The sequence below is a fragment of the Spodoptera frugiperda genome, chromosome 27 (assembly GCF_023101765.2).
Source record: "Spodoptera frugiperda isolate SF20-4 chromosome 27, AGI-APGP_CSIRO_Sfru_2.0, whole genome shotgun sequence".
NCBI classification, from domain to species: Eukaryota; Metazoa; Arthropoda; class Insecta; order Lepidoptera; family Noctuidae; genus Spodoptera; species Spodoptera frugiperda.
The window spans coordinates 13245068-13272840 of NC_064238.1; the positions used below are offsets into that span (position 1 = coordinate 13245068).

General features: G+C 38.3%; 3 protein-coding genes across 5 annotated transcripts; 1 reads left to right on the forward strand and 2 right to left on the reverse strand.

Moving 5' to 3' along the window:
• Nucleotides 1-113: 113 nt before the first annotated feature.
• On the reverse strand, nt 114-4212 carry LOC118263730 (sodium channel protein Nach-like). Its single transcript, XM_050705600.1, has 9 exons — nt 4022-4212; nt 3327-3533; nt 2643-2915; nt 2384-2489; nt 1889-2053; nt 1388-1517; nt 922-1027; nt 545-651; nt 114-379 (listed from the first exon to the last, which is right to left on the reverse strand). The coding sequence occupies exons 1-9, from the start codon at nt 4117-4119 to the stop codon at nt 222-224; spliced, it is 1350 nt and encodes a 449-aa protein (XP_050561557.1). The 5' UTR covers nt 4120-4212; the 3' UTR covers nt 114-221.
• Nucleotides 4213-7203: 2991 nt separating this feature from the next.
• LOC118263898 (E3 ubiquitin-protein ligase TM129) lies at nt 7204-11319 on the reverse strand. Of its 2 annotated transcripts, XM_050705601.1 has the most exons (6): nt 10757-11319; nt 10458-10587; nt 8195-8449; nt 7809-7930; nt 7525-7551; nt 7204-7409 (listed from the first exon to the last, which is right to left on the reverse strand). In XM_050705601.1, the coding sequence occupies exons 1-6, from the start codon at nt 11170-11172 to the stop codon at nt 7262-7264; spliced, it is 1098 nt and encodes a 365-aa protein (XP_050561558.1). In that variant the 5' UTR covers nt 11173-11319; the 3' UTR covers nt 7204-7261. The 2 variants fall into 2 exon arrangements, with proteins under 2 accessions (XP_050561558.1, XP_035432005.1); XM_035576112.2 differs by having other exon boundaries at nt 7204-7551.
• Nucleotides 11320-11549: 230 nt separating this feature from the next.
• On the forward strand, nt 11550-27639 carry LOC118263235 (coatomer subunit beta). Of its 2 annotated transcripts, none has more exons than XM_035575055.2 (19): nt 11550-11723; nt 12109-12200; nt 12621-12850; nt 13110-13279; nt 13561-13768; nt 13923-14060; nt 14352-14696; nt 14915-15055; nt 16156-16311; nt 16766-16869; nt 17210-17552; nt 17982-18114; nt 18512-18658; nt 19203-19364; nt 24838-24983; nt 25554-25643; nt 26137-26289; nt 26770-26855; nt 27057-27639. In XM_035575055.2, the coding sequence occupies exons 2-19, from the start codon at nt 12110-12112 to the stop codon at nt 27109-27111; spliced, it is 2898 nt and encodes a 965-aa protein (XP_035430948.2). In that variant the 5' UTR covers nt 11550-11723; nt 12109; the 3' UTR covers nt 27112-27639. The 2 variants fall into 2 exon arrangements, with proteins under 2 accessions (XP_035430948.2, XP_035430949.2); XM_035575056.2 differs by lacking the exon at nt 11550-11723 and adding an exon at nt 11948-12007.
• Nucleotides 27640-27773: the final 134 nt, after the last annotated feature.

Below are 27773 nucleotides of genomic sequence, written 5' to 3' on the forward strand. Positions count from 1 at the left end.
TGCAATTACAACTTTTACTTTCATCAAACATGGACCTATCAAATATATAAAAAGTTATACTAGTTACAGCCCACGGACAGCAGTAAAAAAGTGTATAATCAAAATGCAATACATAATCTTGAGAACATTTATTTATTTCAAAAATAATATAACGCTTCTTTAAATTACATGATTATTATATTCAACGTAAGCTAAGTAATATAGCGCTGGTTTCCAATAATTTACCGCATAGTAACTGGCGTAGTATACTTATTAGTGTGATCGACTTCAGAAGACTTCCTTATTGCCACTGGTAGTTTTATCATAAGAAAATATATCAACTCTAAGGCGCTGAACAATCCGACACCCAGGAACATGTTGAATACACCTCCTAAGGATGCTGAAAATAATTAAAAGTTTTTTAGACAAACACGTAAAAATCGCTGCACCCATCGAGTTTATTTATACAGATACAGGGATGATCAGCGCGCAGTAGTATCAGTAATGCGATGAGTCCTTTAGATACCTAAATTAGTATATCTGAATAGTATAAAATAGTACGTACATAGTAAGGTGACCCATGTTTCAGTAGGGTTCAATAGAAATACTTGTGAATGGTGTAGGTTTACTCTCAAGTTCATTACTAGAGAACGCGCTACATCGATTCCAGAGCTGAAAGGAAATCATCACAATTTTTGAGACACCACTTAATATATTTCTGATCAGTTACGAGGCTAACTCACGTAACTTTTTGACTCAACTAGTTTCAAGCCACACTAGGGTCTTGCAACCATTAGCGGCGACACGATATACGTCGCACACTGGTCCACCGTACGAGTCAGGCCTGTCGTGTTACGTGAGTAAGCCGAAAACTTTGTCAAGGATTTAAGATATTCCAAAGATTAAGATAAAAAGGGAATGTACAACAAAAGTGTTACTCACAATAAATTATCGATAGTATTGTTGATCTGGTTCATTTTACTCGACTCTAGTACCGTTGTAGTTGTTATCTTTCTACAAGGCGGGAGACAGTTGCAGGATATTTTTTCTGAAATAAACACAATTTTACTCACAATCTTAACAAGATGTTATATTACTTGACTAAATAAGTTTTTTTTGCATAAGCCGGTTAACGAGCTGGCAGATCATCTGATGGTAAGCAACCGCCGCCGCCCATGGACTCCCGAAACACCAGAGACGTTACAAGTGCGTTGCCTGCCTTTTGTGGGTCAGGAATTTTGATTTTTCACGTTGATTTTCTGTGAGGCCGTGGTATCAATCCGGTCGACCTGGCCCATTCGTGCCGAAGCGTGGCTCTCCCACATTAGAAATTGGGGGATCTTTGCTAGGGTCGTTTTAAATTACATAAAAATATATAAAGCTCTTTATAAAGTACCGAGGTACTAACCATGTTGCATACGATCAAAAGACCTCAAGCAGATGAGTCTCGCGGTGGAACAAACAGGCAAGTCTGTGTCGCTGTTTCGATTGATATACAGAGGATCACGACACCCACAGGATTTCTCTGCACAATGCAACTGCCAATAAAAAATACACTTCACTTTATAGTGTGTGCGTTAAAATGCTGACGTCGGTAAGAGCAATCAAGACATTCTTTTTTACGGGGGGGGGGACGAGTTAACAGATCTCCTTGCTTGTAAGCGATCGCCTATGGACCTGTACCTAATACCAGAGGAGTCATAAATGCTTCGCAGAGGCAGACCTTTTAAAAAGGAGGTACGAAGGTAGGTTCGCTCTTATTTTTTAAGGTTTTAAATAAATAAGTACTTTAAGCGACAATTCATTTTACAGTTATCTGGCTCTTTAGTAAAAATCGCTTCGTAATAATACATATTTTCACCATATTAGTACCATTATTGATTATTAATCTAAATCACTTTGTACGTACAATACAACGAGTCCTCGAGTAGTTGGGGTCATGTGAACAGGCGGTCTCCACGAGGCTGGTCGACTCATCAGGTATGAGTGTGAACACCAAGTGCGCCATGTAGTAGTGCCTAGGGTGCAGAATAATTGGCTGCACCCACTCCTCGCCTTTGTAATACGTTAGAAACTGCAATGGGAATCATTATAAGGCGTTTTCGTTTCGGATTCATTCGGTTAAGGATTAAGATTGCTGATAATATAAGTTAGTATTGATAATTTATTAATTTTACTTCATCGATCCTCAACCAGACCACTCCATGTCCGCTACTCAACTACCTAATTTCCCTTTTTACTATTATAAGCAGATGGCGTATAGGGTCGCAGTCAGGATACCGAAGCAATAAAGTATATTGCAGCCAATTCTTCTCTGACAATTTTAGGACATTTACAGGTAGGTAATATCCATCCTCACGATGTCCTATGAAATTAATTTGGAACTTAATCAAATGAATCTCACCTGGCAAACGGTGGGATAAAAGCCACGCTTGCACTGCAGCACTAATTCCAAGGACTGCATCGTGTGAGACTTGCTCACCAGACCCGTGTTGAACTTTGGGAGTAATCTGGAATACATACATTGATATAACAATGCCTGGAGTAATAGCACGGCTTCACAGAAAACCAGCATGAACCGGGCGGGCGTGAAGCCGGAAACCCATTTGCAGATGCTTTTCTGTCTAGTTTTTAATCCATAAATCGACTGCATAGGTACTTACTTATCTGGTCTCATGACACAGCACACTCCCCAATATGTGAGTCTCTTCTCAAACAGTTGTTGGCACGGCACCATTCTCTTCTGATACCTGCACTTGATAATCATATCCTCATCACAATTGGGAGCATGGCTCATCATCATATCAGCTAGAGTCGTATTACATGAAGCCAGGAGATCGTCCAGTATTTCTAGTTGACCTGATAATGTGGATTTTCCATCTAGAACCCGCGCCAATGATGAGGGTATCTGTTCTGTTTGCGTCGTGTTTGATGACCTGAGAAAATGTGACATAAAGTTGGTATACCGAAGGTTACTAATGAATTAAGATTTACTCAATCAAATCGGGCTGTCCTGCCACAAACAACATTTTTTGGTACCTGGGCAAATTGTTGTTTCTATGAGACGCGCATTATCTTAATTTATTATATTATGGCATATCAACAATGGAAACACGCACGGTGGGCATTTAAAATAGGTAGTAAAAAATACAGACTACTTAGTATTTATCTACTTACTCTCTACTAGTACTTATCTTACTAATAGGTAGGTATATATATGAAATGGGAATGTTTGTGTGGATAGATTATGGTCTGGAACAACACATATGGTACTCTTTATCCCGCAGGAACGCGGGCGCGACCGCTAGTAGAAGCTAGTGATAAATAAAAATGTAGATAATCCTCACAGTTTATGCAGGAACATTTTAGCGACTACATCGGGAGGTAGACAGACGGCCACGGTGGGCACGCCCTGGCGCGAGTAGGAGAGCGTGCGCGCGTCGTCGTCGCAGAGCACGAGCAGCGCCGGCACCTGCAGGTAGCGCCGCCACAGCACCACGCACAGGCTGCCCGCGCACCACGCGCTCGCGCAGCACCACACCACCCACACCACGCTGCAATACACTGCTCGTTAAGAACCCGACTACCACGCTGGCCGGGGTTATCTCGTAAGGCAAAATAAAGTGAGAAAATCTAAGAAGTGCTTCGCTACTATTTACCTCGATTGACTATTAGAGCTAGGTACTAACTATACTATGTCCAGCAACTGAAACAACGCTACGCTACTTTAACATCGTAACGTTCTATGCATGGCAGGCTCTGACGCTCACAATACTTAAATTTAAATCCGTGACAATATTAATATGTACCTATGTCCGTTTTGTTACCACGAAGTAAAACCATTTTATCTTACGGACCCACGTCCACAGCTCACGGCCTTCCACGTCCAAAGAAACTAGGAGATAATAATGGCCAAGAACTTGAATCTAGTAGAAGCAAAAGAAGCTCGTACTAAGCAAATATTAATTTGTTCAATTTCCAATTAAATAAATACTTAACTAGCAAAATGACGAACCACACCACTAAAAAAAACAGTACTTACCGATCAACACAGTGTACGGAGCTCAAATATTTGAAACCGTGCAGGGTCGTGTTTCTGAAATACTGCTGGATCGCTTTACCCACTTTAGATTGTCGCATGATGTCTTACTTAGTTCAGGCGACCAAATTAATAAAGACAATAATCCTCGTTAATCAATCAAAACCAATTTTATATCTACAGAAGTTTTCGTTTAGTAAATTTTAAAGGAGATGTATGTCCCTGCGGACAAACTGCACTACAACTGACCAACCATTTAGACACGGGCTGCAGTAATGGCGGCGTTTAATAATTCACCTTGTCACATGGATTAATTATACCTATCAATGGCAGACAAATTAACCGTCAATTATTGTTGTAGGTGTGTGGGGTGCAAACCCTATCATTATTTGCCCTTAAACATTATATTTAAAATGTCAATATTCAGGTTAATTAGCTTTTGATGGTCAAGTGTAGGCTCAAGGTTGTTTTACTTAATTACTGTGTATTTATTAAATATACCTGTCCTTGACAGTCTTTTTAAAAAGTTATAAGTAGATGTAATTACAGTATATAAGACTTTGCTACAATTTCGGTAAATACTGGACCCAATTTTAGACCCAAATTACCTACTAGGACTATCAAAATCGAACAATCCAGTAACATTCTGCCCTACCCAAAAGAACTGAAAGAACCCTTCTTCATCAGAAAACAGTTATAGCTTCCCCTTACAATAATTATGTCGGTAGTGGAATCCACCCACGTTAGAAAAATGGCGTCAAATGTCATGCAAAGCTAACAGGCAGGTGATTTACTACACGTGTAGATTTGTCCTTCGGGAAAGGTCAAGGACGTAAGTTCCACGCGATTCAACGGATAGCGTTCTAAATAACACGATAGGGTTTTTCAGAGACCGCTGCTGTCCCGTTTCTGTTAAATGTGTCGACTCTTATGACATACCTCAGTGAAGAGTAGTCAGCGTAATGACTACTATACTGGGTGACTGGTGATGATACCTTCAATATTTGAGGACGTTCGTCCATTTCACTTATTTTTAGAGACATTTCGATAAAAAATTAAGTACCTACTCTTTTTTTATACCAAGGAAGAGTAGTACATATGTTACTATACATTATTATGTATCTTACTTCGAGAGTCTGCGTACGGGGCGTCACTGTCCGCACGCGTTTCAAAGAGCCATCAGATCACCACAGATAGGGCCCAGTAGGGCTGATGCCTAATACGGACTACCTAACGGGTTTACCGGGGCTCCAGCTCGAAAGGCAGAAGTATGAACGGGGTGGTTTTAGTCAGTAAGAGTTTGACACTCCCTCTCGCTTCATTCTAGGCGGGAGAAGTCGTTAGATGATTAAAAAAATGTACATAATATCCTACTTTGCTGTGACACACAGCGATATTATGCAACACCATCAATTAATAACAACCCATAAAATTGTATACATTTATTAGCATTCCAGATCATTTAAGTATAAATAGACATTTATATTTTTAATATAATTTCATTACTATTAGAGCTATCGTATTTGCACTCACTAGATGGAGCCACTGTCGATTTATGTCAACCACTTGCATAACAAAAATGCCTTTGGGTCATCTTTAAAAGAATTAGTGCAAGTACGATAGCCCCCTTATTTAATTAGCCTTACATTATGTAAATTCCCAACAAAAATGATATATTTGCTTTGATATTCAAAATACATGTATGATAAAAAGACACAGTTAATTGCAATTTGCTTAACTACATAACATGCTAGTGATGCGCAAAATCTTTTAAAATTACATTTTAGTCGATTTTTCACATCAAGACGATTAAAATGTCTACACATTCAATATTATGAAGTTACACATTATTAATTCTAAGTTTAATAAAATTTTCTATAAATTATTATGTCATTTTATTAAAAATAATATATCCATGTCATTATTATTAAGTTTGCTTGGACGCGGTAAGTATTAGTAACTAACAATGTGAATAATTTTATTTAGTCGATTTTAATTGACTATTCAATATTTTTTTGTAAAAAACCAGTTATAGCAGCGTCCAAGTCTACTTTTGAATATAAATCTAACATTTATATGGACAACATTCAATATAAGTTGAACTTTACAACTATAGACATCGATTTGAGTACAATAATTATAATAAAACGTATTTAATCACATCAATAATAATCTTCAAGCAGAGCCTCCTTCGCAGCAATAAATATTACACAACTATTATTATGACAAAATTAAGATATTGGTCAAATAAAACATTATTTAATAAAATGCTATCTACACGTTGAAGATGTAAATTATAGTCAAAATGGAATCACATACATTGATTAATTGATTTGGAATTCTAGACATTGAAAGCAACTTAAAACCTAGAAAACACGATCAATAAATCACGGTTAACACATTGTGTTAAAGAATGTTCATGACTGAACTGATAAAATATCGCAGTAAGACCCCGCACTGCAGAACCGCGGCGGTTATTAACCGCAAAACATTTCATTATACGGGGTGTAAGTTTTTAAACTGACATGGTCACTAACACTAGAATTGAATCTTAAAACGGGATATTTACCATGTTTTTCATTATTTATGAGTTTCCGATATTATAAATAAATAATGAAAAACATGGTAAATATCCCGTTTTAAGTTTCAATTCTTGTACCGGGTGTATTTGACAGCCCTCCACAAAAACGCAGGGGTGATTCACCTCATAAATCTGAATCATATCCTACCGGAAATTTTCACAGGAAATATTCAGAGGAGCGAGAGAGAAAAGCATGCAACGAGTTCGAGGTATTGGTGTGATGAACTCTTGTGGTGCAAGTGAATAGCTGATTTCAAGCGTCGTTTGTTTAGTGTAGGTATTTCAACCTCCATTACTGTTCTTTTTTAATTCATCTGTTTTATTTACACAAATGGGGATACAACATACAGAAAATGTAATATTACATTGAAATAAAGGAATTTCAGTCAAAAGCAGGAAAATTTCTGGTAGGATATGATTCAGATTCAGCAGCAGAATCGATGTTTTTGTAGAGGGCTGTCAAATACACCTGGGATACTAAATTCTGTCGCGGGAAAAAACCGCAAGTGCAGCTGCAGCAGTTTTTGTTTTACAAAACTATGTAGTTAAAAACCGCCGTGGTTCCGCCCTAGAGCGGCCGGGGCCTAAGGAATGAACAATTACATCATTTAAAACCGTAATCCAAACGAAAAACATTTTCGCAAAGAAGTAATACAGTCGCGTCAAATCATCAAGAAAAGAGAAGAGACATGTTGCACTCGCGTGTGTATAGACATAGAGCCAGTAAGGTATGTGCGACCCGCACGGCGCCCTCTAGCGGCTGAGCGTGATGAGGACGAGTGCGGGGCGCGCGGCTCAGGACGCGGGCGGCGCGCGCGCCGGGCACACGTCCAGCAGGCAGAAGGCCGCGCGGCACACGGGGCAGCTGGCGCGCCCCGCCAGCCAGCCCGCCGGCGGGCCCGTCGCGCGCGCCGCCCACCACCGACCCATGCACGAGCAGCACCACAGCACGCTGAACATAACATACACTTTTCTATAGACATATTCTTAATTAACTAACTTGGGGTTGGCACTGAGTTATAAACAAATTCGACTGAAACCACCCATATTGCAATAGAGGGACTGTAATTTATCCTGCAAGGTCAGCGATACGATATAGAGAAACACTATACCGATTGCTCAGTCTCAACTCTCATCTCATAAGGCTATCATATTTTCAACTGTTTCGTTCTAAGATCCTAAGAAAGTGAAATATGCAAAAGTTCTTACCGGCAATTGCACTGTTGGCACTGCGGTGGTCCTCCCTCTAGATGCGGAGGTGGAGCAGCACACCTTCGGTTCAGCTTCACGTCAGCAGGGTATTGCATGCAACCAATGCACAGTTCCGGCTCCTGAACAAACACAATACGTTACACGACATGTCAATTTTAACAATAGTTTAGAATCAAAACATTTGCCGAAATTAGGACAATCAAACCTTTTATGGCAGTGATAGACAAAGGTTTTTTGAAGAGTACAAAATATTTTAACCTGTAACGAACTAATTGGCTACTATAGCTGATCCTAATGGAATTCTTGTTGTACTTTACAATCAAAATATTATGATTGCGAGCTCTAATTTGCTTATAACTAAATTAACCTACACCACAACACACCTGATCAATATAATACACAGGGTTCTGTTCCACATAATGTTTGAATACATTGACGAATCGTTCAATGAGCGTGGGCAGCAAGGAGATATGGTCAGGCACTCGCACCGGCTGCGACAGCCGGGGCTGCAGGTCCCGTAGAGCCACCGTCGATATACGGAACGTGAACCGCTCCACATCATCGCGGGTCGGTATCGCCTCTATGTTCACGTATTGCACTTCATCTTCGCCTGATGCTGTTAGATTGTGGCTGTCCGTCTGTTAAATGGGATACATAATTATTATTAAAGATACATTTTATTAAAAATAAGCTAGTACAAAGTTTTCAAATCTTCACCAATCACGCACTTGAGCTTTCACTAAAATCGTCTTTGGGTTTATCACCAATAGAGAAATACGATTAGGAACTTTGTTGCATCACATATATTATGTAGAATTTGTTTGCTTTGTATGTTTTCCTTGTGCATAATGCAGAACTTTTATTTATTTGAATAATCATATTCGAACTTAAGGGGGCTAAAAAGATTTTATACTTCAACTCTTTGTTATTGAAAACTGAAACTGTAATTTGATAACTCCGATCTACTATGTAGACATAATATCGAAATACCTCAACTATACATTCAAGCCTTGGAACAAATAAAATATGCATCGCGTACCGATTGAACTTACGACTCAAAGCACACTCGATCGATTGCACGTTGCACGGCACGAGGTTCATCGGCCGTAGCTATAAAAGCTGTCCTTTTTATTATGCATTAGTAGAAAGTAAGGCTTTAACGTAGCGTTATCGATTTGTACATATCCTAGTCCTGACTTCACTGAGAAAGTAGTTACAACATTCAAAGAAAGAATCCATTTACAAAGTTGCAAAATAGTCCTTATCTAATACTTATATGTTATTTAACAAACCGGTTCCTTCTAAAATATAATAAAATAAACAACTCGAATAACACGTTATGTTATAACAAACACGATATTTCCTAAAACTTTGCGCGAAAAAAATGAGGTCAGAAGTAAAAGTAGCTTAAAGTTTAGGAAGTTCCGATCATCTCTGTTATTTCATCTTTCTTAAATCCGTAAGGTTAATAGAAAAGTAATAAACCTACATTCAATATGAGTACAAATAAAATCATATTGTCTTATGGTGCTCCCACACAGCGGTTATATAACGTTATACAACAATGTGTAACAATAACATTTGTGTTTAAACAAATTATAACAGTGGTTGTAGAGTATGTTACATGCTGTTATAAATGTTACACAATGTTGTATAACGTTATATAACTGCTGTGTGAGAGCACCATTACTCGCGTAACTGTTTAACAAAGAACTCGACTCAGAAGTTTTAACCCACGATATGGTAACTGTCGCGCTGCTGCTCATGATTAGAGCCTCTAGCATGGCTTGTAACTATTCGAGTTTCTTGTCAAACTATTACGTGAGTAAGCCGATAACATAATAATTAATGTATGATAAAATCTGAAAAACTATATCTGTTAGCTGTAAAAATGTCAGAAAAAAATATAATAGCCTTGAAATATTTAGTTCATTATTGTTAAAAGACTGGCATCCTGTTAGTATTCATTAAGCATAACATAGTTATCAAACTCAACAAAATTATTAACTACAGATAAGCATAACAAGATTGTGAGAATTTTATGTGCAATTAAAATAACTAAATAATTCTTTATCTCTTATCAGACACCATTTTGTTATACTTATCAATTAATTTTGTCTGTGTTAAATTATAACTGGGACGGCATCATATGCTTTGAATAAATGTAACAGATATTATTTTAATCTGACTGTGATTTTAAACTGAATACCGGAGTAGCTATGGTTACAAATACCCATGTAATTTTAATGCATAAATATTAAATTCAAGTTTTTTCAAAGATAGAAAAACAACAAGTATGATTTAAAATTATGTAATTAATTCCCATTAAAAAACCTGTTATAGTATTCACACACATTGTATATCTGTATAAAAAAATAGTTATATTTCACGAGTTTTATTTATTTATTTATAGGAAACACAAGTATAAAAATAAATTAAGTACTTAGGATAAATAATTTATAGGATAGGGATATCCCTAAAACCTTTTCCTTAGTCAGAAAAATACTATGCTGAAAACTGCATCAAAATCGGTTCAGCCAATTAGTATGCACTAACATACATACATAGGTCAAACTGAGAACCTCTTTTTTTTAAGTAGGTTAAAAATAAACACAGATCAGTAACAATACAAGTATAAGTACTTACCGCAGTAGCAACAAGTGTGCAGTCTCCTTGCTTGACAACATTGAGTTTGTAAGGGCTGAGTTTGATCAGCCAGTTCTCAGTGGCAACAAACCTACTTGTTGTATTCAGCTGTATTGACACCTTGTCTACACTGTAATAAAAGAATAATGTGGTATTGATACAAGCATATAGGTACTTAGTTTTATTAGCTTAATTTGCAATGTGAGCCAATCATAAGATCTTTTTATATTTTGGTAATAATTTGGTGTAATTTTATTAATATTCTCAATAAAGTAATACAAGATCGTGGTTGAACTTACTTCCTGAACTCAATATTGAGGTTTGCTGCCACCACTCTCCAATCACTCCCTGGAGTCACATACGCCAGAAGAGACTTCACGACTGGGTGCTTCGCCTGTCCGTTTTCCCACCAACACAACAGTCTATAGCACATCAATAAAGGAATAATGGCAGTCGCTGCTGCTGCCGCGGGCAACCAAGGATTGCGTTCCCCAGAACATAACAGAGTAAAAACGTAGCCCAAGGGCAAAGCAGAATGAATCAAGGCGGTTATTGTCGTCCGTTTCATATGATAGCCGATGAAGTTTATATTTTCAGATCCCAGGAAACCCTCGAACAGCTGCGCTATTGTAAAGCCGGCCGACACGAACTCAGTGGGTGGATAGACGACACATATCGAAAATAGAAGATAGAATAACGACACTAACACCGTCATTTTGGATTTGTGATTTTACAACATTACGTTAATGATTTCCGGCCGATAATTTTGCAAATCCAAAACTAAAACTTTCGAAAAAGTATGAAGACGTCAAACAGCGCAACAGCCCAAAATATTTTTGTCTACTTGACAACTTTGACATTTATGGTTATTGATTTTTCAACGGACCAGGGATGGGGAACTTACGGTTGCCAATGGAATTTATTCTAATTTGACAAATTTTATTGTAGGTATTCCAATAAGATAATTTGTATGAGTTTGAGTTAAAATAAATCTAGTTTTTTATGTAATATAATGATTTGAAATAAAAAAATACTTGCTCATCCATTATTTTGAAGTTTTGACATTCACACTCATCGTGTGGTTGCAACACTAACAATGTCACGTTGACATTTGACGTTGTGGATGTGGACACGTATTATTCAGTACATATTTGATTGTTAATTTATTTAATTTCCTTTGATATTATAGATTTCTTGAAATATTATAAACATAACGTGATACACAATTATTTCTTGACCAAATACCGTGTTCTAAAATTTATCCAGGTAAGTAAATACATTATGACATGGGTGTGATGAATCGGCCGGACGCTTCCAAGCAGAGTATTTCAGCTATTTCGTGTTAAAGAGACCTAATATAACGTAGATATAAACATAATACATTGAAGCATATTTGACTGAATCCTTCTTGGTTAACAACCAGTAAAAACCTAGAATTGGAGACACATAAAACTGAAAACATCATCGAAACAAGTCTTTCAAACTAGATGATACAACTGGATTACTAAACATATTCGTTCACGCATTAGATACAGCTTAAACTCTTTGCTGTAAAAACACTAAAAAGGTCGACATTTTATTGAACATGTCATCATTTGTAAATAAATAATTTCTAATAGGAATCCAATAGTAATTCATGATGTAATTTCAGCATGGCGGGTGTGGAACAGCCATGCTATACTCTGATCAACTTCCCGACTGATTCAGAGCCTTACAATGAGATGCAGCTCAAGCTGGATCTTGGTGAGTAACATTTTAAAACTATAACACAAGACAAATACTATGGAGACACCACAATGCTGCTAGAGAGAATTAGTAAATATTTAAGAAGAAAAGGGCATATAAGATAATATCACTTTTGAACATCAAAGTAAATATTAAAAAGAAACAAAATGACTGTTGGTCAGTCCCCTAGTCAAGCTATTAGCTTGTTGCAAAGTGTAATATGTTATTTACTTATTTTTGTAAACCCAGTAAGTGGGAGTGCCATTGTTACTACAAGTCTATACAAAACAGTGTTGTTATCATATGATATTCTAATAATGTTCATATGAGACTAACATACAAGTCACAGTTTTGTTATTATAACATGTCATCCTCATAGTGATCTAATAAGAAGTTTACATAAGATTAAAAAAACTCAATCTCATTATCTTTGCACAGAGAAAGGTGACACAAAGAAGAAAATAGAAGCATTAAAGAAGGTAATAGGTATCATTCTCTCTGGGGAGAAGATTCCCGGTCTATTGATGATCATCATCCGATTTGTGCTGCCCCTGCAAGACCACACCATCAAGAAGCTGTTGCTTATCTTCTGGGAAATAGTGCCAAAGACCACTCCTGATGGCAAGCTCATGCAGGAGATGATCCTTGTCTGTGATGCTTACAGAAAGGTGAGTGATTATTGATTTTTAATTAAACAAACTACCTAATTAACTAAAAGCAATGAAAAATGTTTGTTTAAAACGTTATGTTAAACAATTTGTTTAAATTTTAGTTAGAATAACTGGTTACTTTACTATGGAAAAATTAAATTTAACAATAACAAAAGTGTGACATGTTTTACATTTAAAGATTTGACTTCATGCAATAATGTATATCACCTTACAACATTTGAAACCCTTCATATCACATTGATTCTCCACCATCCAGGATCTGCAACACCCCAATGAGTTCATCCGAGGCTCCACCCTGCGCTTCCTCTGTAAACTGAAGGAGCCTGAACTCCTCGAGCCTTTGATGCCTGCCATCAGAGCTTGCCTCGACCACCGCCACTCGTATGTCAGGAGGAATGCTGTGCTTGCCATATTTACTATTTACAGGTACAGTCAAATATAAAGAAATAACATTTGAAACTTGAAAAAAAATGATTAACAAAAAGCAAACTGAGTTACTGCTTTCAATTCATCTATTCAGAAAAATCATTTCAAAGAAGAATATGAGAATATGTTTGTAGTGTGTGTGACATCTCTCGCCTTTAGTGCTTTTGAAGTCTCCATATTCACATTGCAGTTTACTGAAATTCTACCTGTCTCTAATCAATTATTATGATTCGATTTGAAAACCTTATATAAAGTATATTTTTTTCATCTTTTCTTACCAGGAACTTTGAATTCCTGATCCCTGATGCTCCAGAGCTAGTAGCAAACTTCTTGGAGACAGAGCAGGACATGTCCTGCAAGAGGAATGCATTCCTGATGCTGCTGCATGCTGACCAGGAGCGGGCACTGTCCTACCTCTCATCCAGGCTGGATAATGTACAGGGCTTTGGAGACATCCTTCAGTTGGTTATTGTGGAACTTATTTACAAGGTAAGTCTAGTCACAGGCTTTTGGCATTATTATAAGTGGAAAATAAAACTTTGTTTCTTTAATAGTTACCAATTGAAATATGATTTGATCCTGTAATATAGCATTTTCTACATTTTCTAAAACTGTTAACTATAATTTAATAATTATTGTCTAGGTTTGCCACGCGAATCCATCAGAGAGGTCTCGTTTCATCCGTACAGTGTACGGACTACTGAACGCGACCAGTGCCGCCGTGCGGTACGAGGCCGCTGGTACTCTCGTTACACTGTCTAACGCTCCTGCTGCTATCAAGGTAAGACATAGTTCATCCAGTCGATAAAAATATTTGCTGTACTTATGAGTGCCATTACATATCTATGGATTTTTAGCATAGGGTTTTTTTATACCTATTAGCGGATTGGAAGTAAGAGTGTTCAAAATGGGGTGTTCAGTGAATTTGTTGTGGATGCGCAACAAGATTTGCTACGCGCAAAACGACGTATTTGCCACGTGTCCGCAACTAATTCGCTGCGTAGCCGCTCCACTTTGAAAATGTTAGTCATTTGCTGAGTTATTTTATTTACTGGTTTTATGGTTGTTTTAGGCGGCAGCAGCATGCTACATCGACCTGATAGTGAAGGAGAGCGACAACAACGTGAAGCTGATAGTAGTGGGCAGTCTGGGCGCGCTGCGCGCGGAGGCGGGCGAGGCGGCGGCGCGCGCGCTGCCCGAGCTGGCCATGGACGTGCTGCGCGTGCTGGCGGCCTCCGACCTGGACGTGCGCCGACACACGCTGGCGCTGGCGCTGGACCTCGTGTCCTCCCGCCACGCTGAGGACCTCGTGCAGGTGCTGCGGAAGGAGGCCGCCCGGGCTACCAACGCCGACCACGATGATGCTGCCAAGTACAGGCAGCTACTTGTTAGAGCTCTGCACCGTGCTGCACTTAAGGTAAGCTAATATAATTTGTAATTAAAAGCAATGAGATACGTCCTTTTGGCTTGAATAACCACGTCAGCTAAGTCCAGGGATAGCATAACAAATAATGAAGTTCAAATTGGTCAAAATTATTGCTTTTTTAACAAAAGTGACATATTACGGCGTAAATAACCATTTGAATTATGTCGATAAGTTTCATTAATAATAAATCATTATTATACTTGCTACAGTTCCCCGAAGTAGCCGGCAGTGTAGCCCCGGCGCTGCTGGAGTTGCTGGGCGACGGCAGTGAGCCGGCCGCGCAGGATGTCATGCTCTTCCTACGGTCCGCTCTACATACCTTCGTAGACCTACGCGATCATATCTACCAGGTAACATTGGTGTCAATATCAGAAGCTAAAAATTAGGAGATCTTGGTTTATTCAAAATATATTTGTTATTGAACAACTCAATAACTCGTATTTTTCATACACATTTTTGTGCCACGCGGGGCAAACCACTCGATCTACCATCCGTAATTGGGTAGTATCCTCGGTTAAATTATTACAACTTTTCAATACAATAAAATACTGAAAAATAATCACACTCTCATAAAGGACATGGCTGTATGGATAACCCACAAATAAATATTGTTTATGGTCTTGCAATAAATCAAGTGCATAATTAAAAATTGATATTTTGTAATTAAGAAGATCCAGAAACTTGGCATATCTGCGCAATCCTGAAAATAAAGTAGAGTTCCTACGTCAAAAAACGTTACAAAAAGTTCAAAGTTGTAACATGCTATGAACTTTTACCAAGGCGTTTTGATGTACCTGAGCCGAAAGTTATTTATATATGAGGTAGATAGGTAAACAATTCTGCTTATCTAGATAATAACACAAAGTGACAAGGACAGACACAAAATCTGCTAGTAAGATTGTAATACTTATACAAAATATATAATTTTGTGTCGATCAAAAATTTACAATTATTTGGTTTCAAAAAAAGTCATTATACATACCGTATTAAGGATTTGATTTTGTTTAATTATTTCGATTTGATTTTACTAATGTCCTAACATTAGCTTGCAGTACCTATTCCGTGCGTCATGTCAAACCACAACAGAAAAAAATCAATTAAGTATGAAACTTATTTTTTGTTAATTTTTGTCACCAAGTTATTGACGTAGTTAAACACAAAATAATTCATAAGTGAATACTAAATGTACGGGTTAGCGTGAAATTCGTATTTTGATATTATGCCTGGGTGTCATTTAGCCATGTTCTTTGATAACTTAATTTTATTTTTTTAGCAAAATTTTATAAGTCTGCTATTTGACGTCAAAAACTTATGACGTCATAACGCACTATGCTACAAAATTCGAAAATATCCGTTCCGAAAAAATATTGTGACTATTAGGAAACTAGCCTATTCTCAACAGACTGTGACATCTACTAATGTATTTAACTATATGTATATTTGTCAACAGAAACTGTTGGAGGCGGTGCCCGGTATCAAAGTGGGTAAGATAGCGCGGTCTGCGCTGTGGCTGCTGGCCCAGTTCGCTGAGACTCCAGAACGCGCCAAGGATGCCTTGGATGTACTCGCTAATGTCATACCTTCTCTTAGCGGACAAGAGGATAAGGTGAGCTGTCTAAATTCAATGTCCTATATTAAAGTCAAAAGTTACAGACTAAATTGTGACTATTATTAGCTATGACGGGAACTTATCATGTTTATTCACTTCGATGAGTTTCTCCTCCGTGATCAGGCTTGCAACAGTGCCGAAATATCGGAAACTCATCGAAGTGACTACATGGTAAAATCCCGTCAGTTCCAATAATAGTGTTAGTGACCATGTCAGTTTAAAAGCTTATAAATTTGACTGTAAAATCAAACAAGTTACAGTCTAAAGTTAGTTCAAAGTCTAAATGTAAAGACAAAGTTTAAAGTCAGCCTAAAGTCAAACTCTAAGGCCAATGTCTGAAGTCTAAAGTCGAAGTCGAAATTTAAAGTTTCAAATTGAAAGTTTATAGTAAGAGTCTAAAACAAATTCTAAACGTACTTTTAAACAGTATTTAACAATTGTTTCATTGCAGGAAGAATCCGAGTCGGCAGCTAAGGCCCAGGACACTTCAGCTCCACGACAGCTCGTCACCAGCGATGGAACTTATGCTTCTCAGTCTGCTTTTAACTTGCCAGTGTAAGTCATTCTGTTAAAATTTGTCAATAGTAGTACTACCACTTCTATAATGGTTAATTTAGTTAGATGTTGGTTGAGTTTTTGCTAGCGTGTTGTGACTTTCAAATTTTGAGTTCAATTTTCGAGTTTTCGAAGCTTTATGGCAGTGTTGCCACTGTTCAATAGCAGGTCCCATGATCCACTGGATTTGAAATGGTATCTACTGTTTAGTAATTAGCTTGCAGACATAAGTAGCAAAATCAACATTTATTTTGTTGAAAACAATATTGACGAATTTATTACGTAAAAAGGTTTAATTGATATTTGAAATGAACGTTACATTGTTCTTTCCCCACCACAGTAGCCAAGCGGCCCCCGCGCACGCGGGTCTATGGGCCGCACTAGGCGAGGGCGAGAGCTTCACGGCGGCGTGCGCGTGCTCAGCGCTGTGCAAGCTGGCGCTGAAGCTGCAGGGGCGGGCCGCGACCGCCGCGCTGCAGCTGGCCGCGCGCCTGCTGGCCGCGCACAAGCTGGCCGCCGGCCTCACCGCCGACGACGCCGAGCACGGCGCGCGCTGCATACTGGCCGCAAGGCACCGCCCGCCTGTAGTGCAGGAGGCGCTGCTGCAGCGCTCCTCTGCTGCGCTCGCTGCGTTGCTGGCGCTGCCTGACCGGGCTACTAATCTGCTTGATGATGCTGATAAGGTATGTAGCGTAAATTAAACAAGATGTGTAAATAAGGGGCCGTTCAAGTATTTAGTAACACAATTTTTTGAAGATTTTTGACCCCCTTTCCCCTTGTTACGCAACATAACCTTTTTTTGTAACCCCCTCCCCTCAAATTGCGTGACGTAATACTTGAACGCCCACTAAACTGGTTTGGCTTGACTGTCAAATGTCTCAAAAAATGAAGATACTTATTTCAACCACTGAACATTTTAAAAACTTCTATATTTTCGAGTCAGTACAATCGACACGGCTTGTAATAATACGCCGATAAAAAATCTCTCGATCGTGGAGATTACTTGTCGATAGAAGCGTAGATTCGTCGCTATAATCTGGATCTAGAATCAGCTCCCAAAAATATACCAAAAAAGTATCCCTATTAACTTTTCACCTTTCCTGCTACCCTAGGAACGTGAGCCAAAGAAGCAAGACAACAAGGTGGAGGTGGAACAAGGCATCGTGTTCGCCCAGTTGGCTGGGAACTCCGCCGCCTCCACACACCACGACATGTTCGAGCTATCTCTCACTAAGGCACTGCAAGGTACGTCACGTTGTCTATGCAATGATTTTTGGGAAAGGCTACCCATAAGGGGGAGGGGACTTAACTTAGTCCCCCCACGTTTGACAGATACCATCAAACTGGAAATTTACAGTAAGGTCTAATTTAGAGGTCAGTTTCAAAGTTTCCAAAGTCAGTTTTTGTCTGCATGACAATCGATAATGCATTCAACACGTGTTATAGCGAATAATTAAATATTTGATTAATTTTCTAAAACAAACCTTATGGTACTAATTTGAAAGTCCACTTTCAACTAACTACAGATCGCAGTACAGATATGAACAAGAATTTCCTTGTTGTGTCGCTTACTATACGTATGACTGGCAATCTAAAATGACCTCTATACCATTAAAAACAATGTCTATTTCCCCGTGTACAGGCCGCAGTACCGGCGTGAGCGAGGAGCGCGGCAAGCTATGGAAGGTGACGCAGCTGACCGGGTTCTCCGACCCCGTGTACGCCGAGGCCATCGTCGCCGTCAACCAGTACGACATCGTGCTCGACGTACTCGTCGTCAACCAGACCGGTATGGTTGATTTACTACTTTAATGTAATGTGAAAAGGTTGAAAATTAAACGAGAAGTAATCACAGCGTCGTAGAAAATCAGTGTGAACGTTAAACAATGGCAATGGTGTGATTCATTGTATGATTACGAGCGTTTATTGATTTTCTACTTTATTGTAATGTAAAAAGGTTGAAAATGAAACGAGAGAGAACCACGCGGTCTCATAGAAAATCAGTGTGAACGTGCAACAATGTTTATGGTGTGACTCTTTGTATGTATGAGAGAGGTTGATAACGCATATATAACTCGTTTAGTGCTTACCATCTCATTGTAAATTTTACTTTATTTCAATGATATAAGGTTCAAAATGTATTAACGAAGCTACCACACAAGAGTTTAATAACGAGTAGTACATACTAAATTGGTTAAAAATAACAGCAAAGACGACTGACATCAATGCGTCGCTCACGCTGCTCATGAATCTGAGTCCCGCTGTGAATTGAAACTATCTCGATTTATACACATATTTAACTTAAATGAGTAAAACACTGTCGTCGACTGCAGACGACACGCTGCAGAACTGCTGCGTGGAGCTGGCGACGCTGGGCGACCTGCGGCTGGTGGAGCGGCCCGGGGCCGTGGTGCTGGCCCCCCGGGACTACGCCACCATCAAGGCGCACGTCAAGGTCGCCTCCACCGAGAACGGCATCATCTTCGGGAACATTGGTGAGGATCACTTTCTTGTTTAGTGGTTACAGAAGTATCTTTGATTCTGAGAAGTGAGGAGATGTCCTTAATATTAAGGTGAATCTAAAAATAATATTTTGATATCATGAATTTTCGCCTACACATTTTTATAGAGCAAGCAGCTGCAGTAAATACTATTATTGTAACTGGGCAAGGAGTTACCTAACTCATACTGACCCATTTTGAGACTTTTTGAGACTTCCAGGAGGACATTAAACGAAACTTATAAAAATGATCCGCCGTACACCTCCTTCAACGCCTACAACGGTTGAACCAAATCTAATAAATGCTGACAGCCCATCAAAAAATGAAGTGGAATCGCGGGTACAAGCTACCACACTGCAAACACCAAAAAGTTACCAAAGTGGGTCGGCACCAAACTTAGCTACTATCCCGACAAACGAACATGTTACGTTACGAAAGCGAAAACACGACGACGAAAATGAGCGGGTTATAAATGATATGCAAAAATTGATCGATTCCCACTGCAAGAATTATGAATCACATAGTACCAAAACAGATGCTTCTTTAAACGCTCTGCACCATATGATGACTGAGTTATTAAAACAAAACTCCGAAATTAAAGAGTCTATAGCCTTTGTATCGAACCAGTATGAGGACATGAGGAGCAAACTGGACTCTTTAGAATCGGAAAAGAAAACGGACCGCGAGTATATTCACCAGCTTGAGGGAAGAATTGAAAACTTGGAACGGATGCTGTACAATAGAAAGCTGGAAATTAAAAATATTCCATTATCCTCGAATAAAAGTGAAGAAGAGCTCAGTTTGATTGTAATGAACATGGCTAAGGCTGTTGGCGCTCCTCTTCAAAGATCGGAAATCAAAGAGGTCTATAGTACAAGCAAGGAGAATAAACCTTCAAAAATTACTGTGGATTTAACTAGCACTCTTACTAGGGATGACATTGTCAAGAAGGCGAGACAGTTCAACTCAAACAACAAACAGAATAAACTCAGCTCTAAACACCTAAATATGGACGGCCCGGCGACACCCGTTTATGTATCTGACTTCCTGCCTCCTCAAACCCAACACCTCTTCTATCTTGCTAGAAAATTCTCAAAGGAGCATAACTATTCATACTGCTGGACATCAGCTGGTCGAGTTTTCCTGCGCAAAAGTGAAATAGAAAAACCTATACTCATCAAACGTGAAGCCGATCTTGTAAAACTAACGCCAAAACATTGACTATGTAACCCTTATGTAAATTGTAATACATTAATGAGGGTTTTGCATGCCCCACTTGTTTTTTATATAAACTTTGTATGTACTCACACACATTTTCACACGAATACACACATTTGTACAACTACAACTGCATGTAACTTACCACTTATACCTGGCTATCAACACAACACACACAACATTTATACCGTCTTCCACATTCCACTTGTTTTTTATATAGACTTTGTATGTACTCACACACATTTTCACACGAATACACACATTTGTACAACTACAACTACATGTAACTTACCACTTATACCTGGCTATCAACACAACACACACAACATTTATACCACATACATGTCTTCCACATTAACAATTGCAAATCACAATCTGTCAATATTCACCGCTATCGCTTTTCATTTACATTCACATTTATACATCACACTCACTTGACATTATGTGCCGTATTCCGTCGTTTATGCCTTCATAAATATAAATGGCTACTATAAATAATATTAGTGAGATAGACAAAATTGAGATTGCAAAAACTATTGAATGTGATGGCTCTGAACTCAATAAACACGTTTATGTAAACAAAAATGATTTAACCATTATATCACAAAACATAAGAAGCATATATTGTAATTTTGATGATTTCTTGCTGACTTTATCTACAATTAAATTTGAAGCAGATGTTATTATTTTGACAGAGTGCAGGTTGAGTGCAAATAAACCTATTCCACAATTAATTAACTACCAGTCGTATATGACTGCACGGCAGCTGAACCAAAATGATGGAGTAGTAGTTTATGTTAAAAGTACACTAAAAACCCGAGTTAAGGAAATACCACTATCACAAGCTTCTTGCCTTCAGCTGGACGTATTGAATAATACTATCTTATGTATCTATAGATCCCCATCAAACATTAATACTGACAGTTTCATAGACTCACTAAGTACTCATCTCGACTCTATAACATCACACAAAAGTATTATTATCGCGGGCGACATAAACATTAATATCATAAAGAAACCGATCGAACAGTCTCATGAACAAAAAAATAGAACAAATTACCTCAATATGCTATCTCTTCATGGTATCCTACCGGGGCATCTGTTACCGACTAGAGATAAAACGTGTCTGGATCACTTCATGTTAAAAATAAACAAAATAAAATTTTCTGCTACTATCGCTATCTTACACACGACCATCACAGATCACTTCACAACACTTTTAGTATTGACTAAGCAAAAACATAAACAAGTAATACCTAAAACTACTACTTCAGTTAATTATGGACAAGCTCTAATACACTTGCAAGAGAAGAACTTAAGCGATTTGCTATTTTGCCATGATGCGGACTATTTGTGTAAACTTTTGCTGGATTCTCTTACCGATACTATTAACTCTAATACCGCCATAATAAATATTCCAAGCAGCAAACGCATCATCAAACCATGGATCACTAAAGGAATTTTGCGCTGCATACAAAATCGCAATAAACTTCAAAAGAAGCTTCGCCATGACCCAGAAAATTTAATTCTAAAAATCACTTATACACGATATAGGAATTATTGTAACAAAATAATAAAAAAGTTAAAAAGAAAGTACGAAAAAGAACTACTATCAAATTCAATAAAAAATTCAAAGCAACTTTGGAAAAATATTAAATCTATTACATACACTAATAAAATAAATAATCAAAATACAGAACTGTTAAACTTGAAGCCATCACCTTCTGAATCCATTAACTTCATCAATAATTATTTTGCTAATATAGGTTATGAGCTAGCTCAGCAAATTCAACCTAGAACCCAGAATAACAGTACTCCATTAAGCGATGCACCCACACAAGCTAATTCTTTCGTGCTTCTCGAAACAGACTGTGGTGAGGTATACGGAACTCTAATGAACCTTAAGTCTGGCGGCGCTACGGGTTGCGATAACATATCTACTAAGTTCTTAAAATATACCAGCACGGTAGTGGTCCCCATCATCACACACCTTGCAAATCTTTGCTTTACGAAAGGAATCTTCCCGGCCCCGCTAAAAGAAGCCATTATCACGCCGGTGCACAAGGGTGGAGATAGAGACGATATCAGCAATTATAGACCAATATCAGTGTTAACTGCTTTATCAAAAATTATTGAAAAATTAATAAACACTAGACTACTTAATTATTTGAATAAATTTAATATATTATCTGATTCGCAATACGGCTTTAGAAGAAATATATCTACTGAGGATGCTGTTAGTGACTTGTCCTCTTTAATAGCTAAACATTTAGACAATGGTGAAAAAAGCCTAGCGGTCTTTTTAGACCTAAAAAAGGCTTTTGATACCGTTTCTACCTCTATCCTTGCCAACAAACTTGAAAAGATTGGAGTTCGGGGTATAGCTCTTGACCTTCTAAAAGACTACCTTTCAAACAGAAAGCAAAGAGTGAAGGTTGGGCAGCATATCAGTGACGACGCGGCTGTGTTGTACGGTGTTCCTCAGGGAAGTGTATTGGGCCCAACCCTCTTCTTGATATATATTAATGACCTTTGTAGCATGAAAATACCTAATGCTAAAGTTTTCTCCTACGCCGACGATACAGCCGTAGTCTTCTATGGGGGCTCTTGGCACGATGTTAAACATCATGCTGAGACAGGTCTTACTCGTGTTGCTGATTGGCTGAAATCTAATCTCCTAACATTAAATACATCTAAAACGAATTTTATATGTTTTAGTATCTCCAAGCGTAATGAACCGATTGATGAGTTTGAAATAATCATACATGCATGCCAGGGTGAATACGGCAATAATTGTAACTGCCCGAGTGTTCGCAAAGTAACTGAGGTCAAGTATTTGGGTGTAGTAGTGGACAATAGACTATCCTGGTACCCTCACGTAGAGCAAGTCACCGCCAGAATCAGGAAGTTGGGCTGGATATTCAAAACCCTTAGGCATGTAGCACCTATAGTAAAAGCTAACAACAAAGGCCCATCTAGAAATTTACTTATGCAAATTTACATACACTACACGGTTCAATCTGTACTTGTATACTGTATTCCGGTTTGGGGAGGCACAGCAAAGACCAAATTGATACATTTAGAACGAGCACAACGCGCTCTCTTAAAGTTAATATTTTTTAAAAATTAAGATTTCCTACTGTGGATCTTTACCGGATCAGTGATGTACTCTCTGTCAGAAAACTGTTTATTGTTCAAACCATCTTAAAGAAGCACAAGTCTTTACCTTCTACTGTGGGCATTACCTCGAAAAGAAGGAATTTCAGTATAGCTGATATACCTTCAACTAAAACCAAATTTGGATGTAAACAGTACAATAAACAATCAGCTCAGTTATATAATAGAATAAATAAAAAGATACGTATACACACTAAAAATAATCATGACCTTAAAGATACACTAGTTAGGTGGATAAAACCACTTACGTATGAGGACACTGAAGCATTTTTATTATAACACTGATAGACTTACATACACACTCAGTCACATTTACATACACACTCAGTCACATTCACACACACACATAAACAAACACACACGCACTCACAAACACGCACTCACACACGCGCACACACACACATACACACTCACATCTTTAATTATATTCTCTTTTTGTTGAAATTGTTCCCTAAAGTTAACTACATTTTTTTATTTTTTTGTTTTTATTATTTTCTTAAGTTATTGTGTTAATTATCACGCTATGCAAATGGGGAGGGGCAGAGTCTTCTACTACAGGCATTTTTTTTGTCTAAAAGAGGATTCTGTACACACTATTGTAAAGAAATTTTTGACACAATAAAATATTCTTATTCTTAAAATATTCTTATGAATAATAAGTACATGATTAAATGTTTACTCGACTGTAAAAAGGAATGCGTAGGAACGGGGGAACTGCACAACTTGATTCCTCTTAGTCCTTTCCATTACAGAACTACAAGATGATTTTCAAAGTGCTACCGCTTCATGGTAGATATCCCACCCTAGCGCTTCATGCAAGTGCATGAAGCGCTTCGCTTCAAGCTTCCTTGTGCGAACTGCTAAGGAGTTGCTTGCCGGAGTCTGTATTATGATGGGTATAGCCTGTGTGTCTTCAAGGCTCGAGTGAATAGGTTGCTTATGGGCAGACGTGCTTCATCGTACAAGATAGCATATCAGACGAGATAGCAGCTAAACGTCACCCATCAAACGTAAAAAAGGATATTGTTTTTGATAAGTTTAAAAATGACACTGTATTTATTTTGTATTGCAGTGTACGAGGTATCGGGCGCGTCGATGGACCGCGGCGTGGTGGTGCTGAACGACATCCACATCGACATCGTGGACTACATCCAGCCCGCCGTCTGCACCGACGCAGACTTCAGGCAGATGTGGGCCGAGTTCGAGTGGGAGAATAAGGTACACTACAAAATACTTGCTGTATTTGCTATTATCAACAAACGCGATTCAACGCGATGCGGCTATGTCCTACGTGCAAGTGACGGTGCATATAAACAAAAACATGACAGTACCGCGTCCAGTTCTTGTGACAATATCAAGCCAATAGTACACGTTTGCGCCGCACCGCGACCGCCTCCCCGCAACTACCTGCGGTTGGTGCGGTTGGTGCCGTAGACCCCGTCGATACATTTCTAGAGTTTGTTGTTTTCACGCCGCACCGCATCGCCTTCGCGTCTAAATCGCTCACGCAGGACGTCGCGTCATTTTTACTCTTGTAACTGTTTGGTGAAATAACAAACGACGCGTTGAACAATGCGCAGCTAATGTTGACTGTGTGACACTAGATATTACAGTAGCCGCATTGTTGTCGTTCATAGTGCTTATGACTATGAGCCCCTAGTTAGAATGAAACTAGTCGAGTTACCTCATCAAACCGTTAAATGGTTTAATTAAGCTGTTTAATACTGTGTCTTATGTGTGGAAGTAATAAAAAGTGTTTATAAAATAATTTGTTATATTTCCCTACAGGTGTCCGTGAACACGAACATCACGGATCTGCGCGAGTACTTACAACATTTACTAGCTTCCACAAACATGAAGTGTTTGACTCCTGAAAAGGTAAATGCAGCTTTAATTTTATTCTATTACACTATACACAAATATTTAATTTGATTTGACTGCGCGATTGGTGCGGTGGCTAGGCAACTGGCTGCTGACGAACCTGTAGCGGGTTCGATTCCCGCACGGAACAAATCTTTGTGTGAGCCAGAAATCGTTATTTCGGGTCCGGGTTTAGTGTGCAAGTGAACTTGTATGTTATAAACGAACCCACGACACAGAAGAAAATCCTAGTGTTTAAAAAAACTTACGTCTTTCTAACACCAATCGACGAGCGGGAAACTGAAGATCTGTACCTAATCTATGAACAAATAAGCGTGTCAAAGGCATAAACCATAACTAATACTTAACCGTAATATGATGATTAAACCGTTATTTATAGTATATCGAATGCCATGTCACTATCGGATAAGATAATCCTATTTTATTTATCACTTTCCAATTTCTTTTCCGATAACAAAGTGACCTTTAATATAAATTTTTCTATGTCTAGGCATTATCGGGTCAATGCGGGTTCATGGCAGCCAACCTGTACGCGCGGTCCATATTCGGCGAGGACGCGCTGGCCAACCTGAGCATCGAGACCCCGCTGCACAAGCCCAACTCGCCCGTCGTTGGCCATGTCAGGATCAGGGCTAAGAGCCAGGTATGTTACGCTATTTACCGCCGCACTCAGAGTTAATTTAATCCTTACTTCTTACTAAACCTCTAGTACCCAGTCCTTACAAATTGTTTTCGGAATAAAATCGTTACTAAGGAATTGTTTTAGTAATCATTAAGTGAGTCTGAGTATGGCAGTTTGTGAGTTTTTTATGTCATTTGTGGTGTGTTTTGCTATCTTTGTAGGTAAATGTCGGACGGATCGAAGTACTTATTTATCATCTAGAGTATAATCTAGCTTCTCTAGAAGTTATTTAATGCTAACGTGAGTCATAGTTTTGTTGAGTATTAAAAACAAGTGCATTAAACAAGAACTTAAATGGAAACTTCAATTTGAGCACTTTGTACTGCATTGTTTCTTATTGTGTCCGACTTATAGCTTACACGCAGTTCTTCAAGAAGCATTTAGTAATAATTATGCTGATCTGTTAGTAGTAGTTCTTCATTATAATACTCTATCCCTCAGGGTATGGCGCTGTCTCTAGGCGACAAGATCAACATGATGCACAAGACGCCGCAACAGAAGACCCCCTCCAACCCCATCCCCGCCGCGTAAGGACACATTACCATATGTACAGACTCTAACAACTACACCGTCTGACACCATACGCGAAATTAGGCCTTGTCATTCTAATATAGTCATTCCAAATTGGACTCTACGTCCCGGGCTTTGAATATAATTTTCCGTGTGTGCTTGTATTCTATAAATAAATTATTTGCATTTACTTATTGAAGCTTTTGTGTTTTATGTAGGCGAGGCTCGGCAAACGCCGGGGTTAGTAACACCAGGCAGAAGAGGAAGACTTAAACATTTGCTGTTATTTTACCTATATTTGAATTAATCCCTTTTTATCCCTCCATTTAGCACAACATTTGTGATATTGTGTGTTAATTACGTCACGGGTGATATGAACGACGCCATTTCTATAACAATCGACCAAAAGTTTTAAGTCCAAACCCTCTCCTTACTATTTTATCATTAATTTGCCCCCTCTTTTCTTAGTTTTTTTTTTCTATCGAATATTGCTATTTGTATAACAATAACCTTTAAGCTAGTTCGATATCGCTGACTTTTTTACTTTTAAAGTACGTTTGTGTGTTTAGCGATAAATCGAACAAGTTTAGAGGGAATGTTGGATAGTATTTTAATTTATTAGTTGTATGTGTATAATTAGTGTTTTCTACGTAATCAAATTGCCAGGTATAGTTGATGTAAGTATGTAAGTGTCAAGATTGTGTAGTTGTTAGTCAGTCTCATTGTAACGCTATTTAGTTGTAATGAACATTTACTATTATAGATTTATTGTATTGAATATATCATTTAATTATAATTATATATCTTATTTTCTTTGTTCGAACCTTGTTCTCTTATTTATTCTAAGTAGTAGTTGGTGATATGATCAGTTCATGTAGTAGTTATACAATAGATACCCAGTGGTAACATCAGTTACATCAATAGTCCGGTCAATT

Bases quoted from the DNA above. Each gene is read 5' to 3' on its own strand.
- LOC118263730 (XM_050705600.1), bottom strand. From the start codon at position 4,119: ATGCGACAATCTAAAGTGGGTAAAGCGATCCAGCAGTATTTCAGAAAC. The intron at 1,518-1,888 runs GTACGTACAAAG...TTTTATTGGCAG, and splicing joins ACTCGAGGACTCGTTGTATT to TTGCATTGTGCAGAGAAATC. The intron at 652-921 runs GTGAGTAACACT...ATTTCCTTTCAG, and splicing joins AATACTATCGATAATTTATT to CTCTGGAATCGATGTAGCGC.
- LOC118263898 (XM_050705601.1), bottom strand. From the start codon at position 11,172: ATGACGGTGTTAGTGTCGTTATTCTATCTTCTATTTTCGATATGTGTC. The intron at 10,588-10,756 runs GTAAGTTCAACC...CTTTTATTACAG, and splicing joins CTCAATATTGAGTTCAGGAA to TGTAGACAAGGTGTCAATAC. The intron at 7,931-8,194 runs GTGTGTTGTGGT...GTGTTTGTTCAG, and splicing joins CTGTGTATTATATTGATCAG to GAGCCGGAACTGTGCATTGG.
- LOC118263235 (XM_035575055.2), top strand. From the start codon at position 12,110: ATGGCGGGTGTGGAACAGCCATGCTATACTCTGATCAACTTCCCGACT. The intron at 12,201-12,620 runs GTGAGTAACATT...ATCTTTGCACAG, and splicing joins GCAGCTCAAGCTGGATCTTG to AGAAAGGTGACACAAAGAAG. The intron at 12,851-13,109 runs GTGAGTGATTAT...TCCACCATCCAG, and splicing joins TCTGTGATGCTTACAGAAAG to GATCTGCAACACCCCAATGA.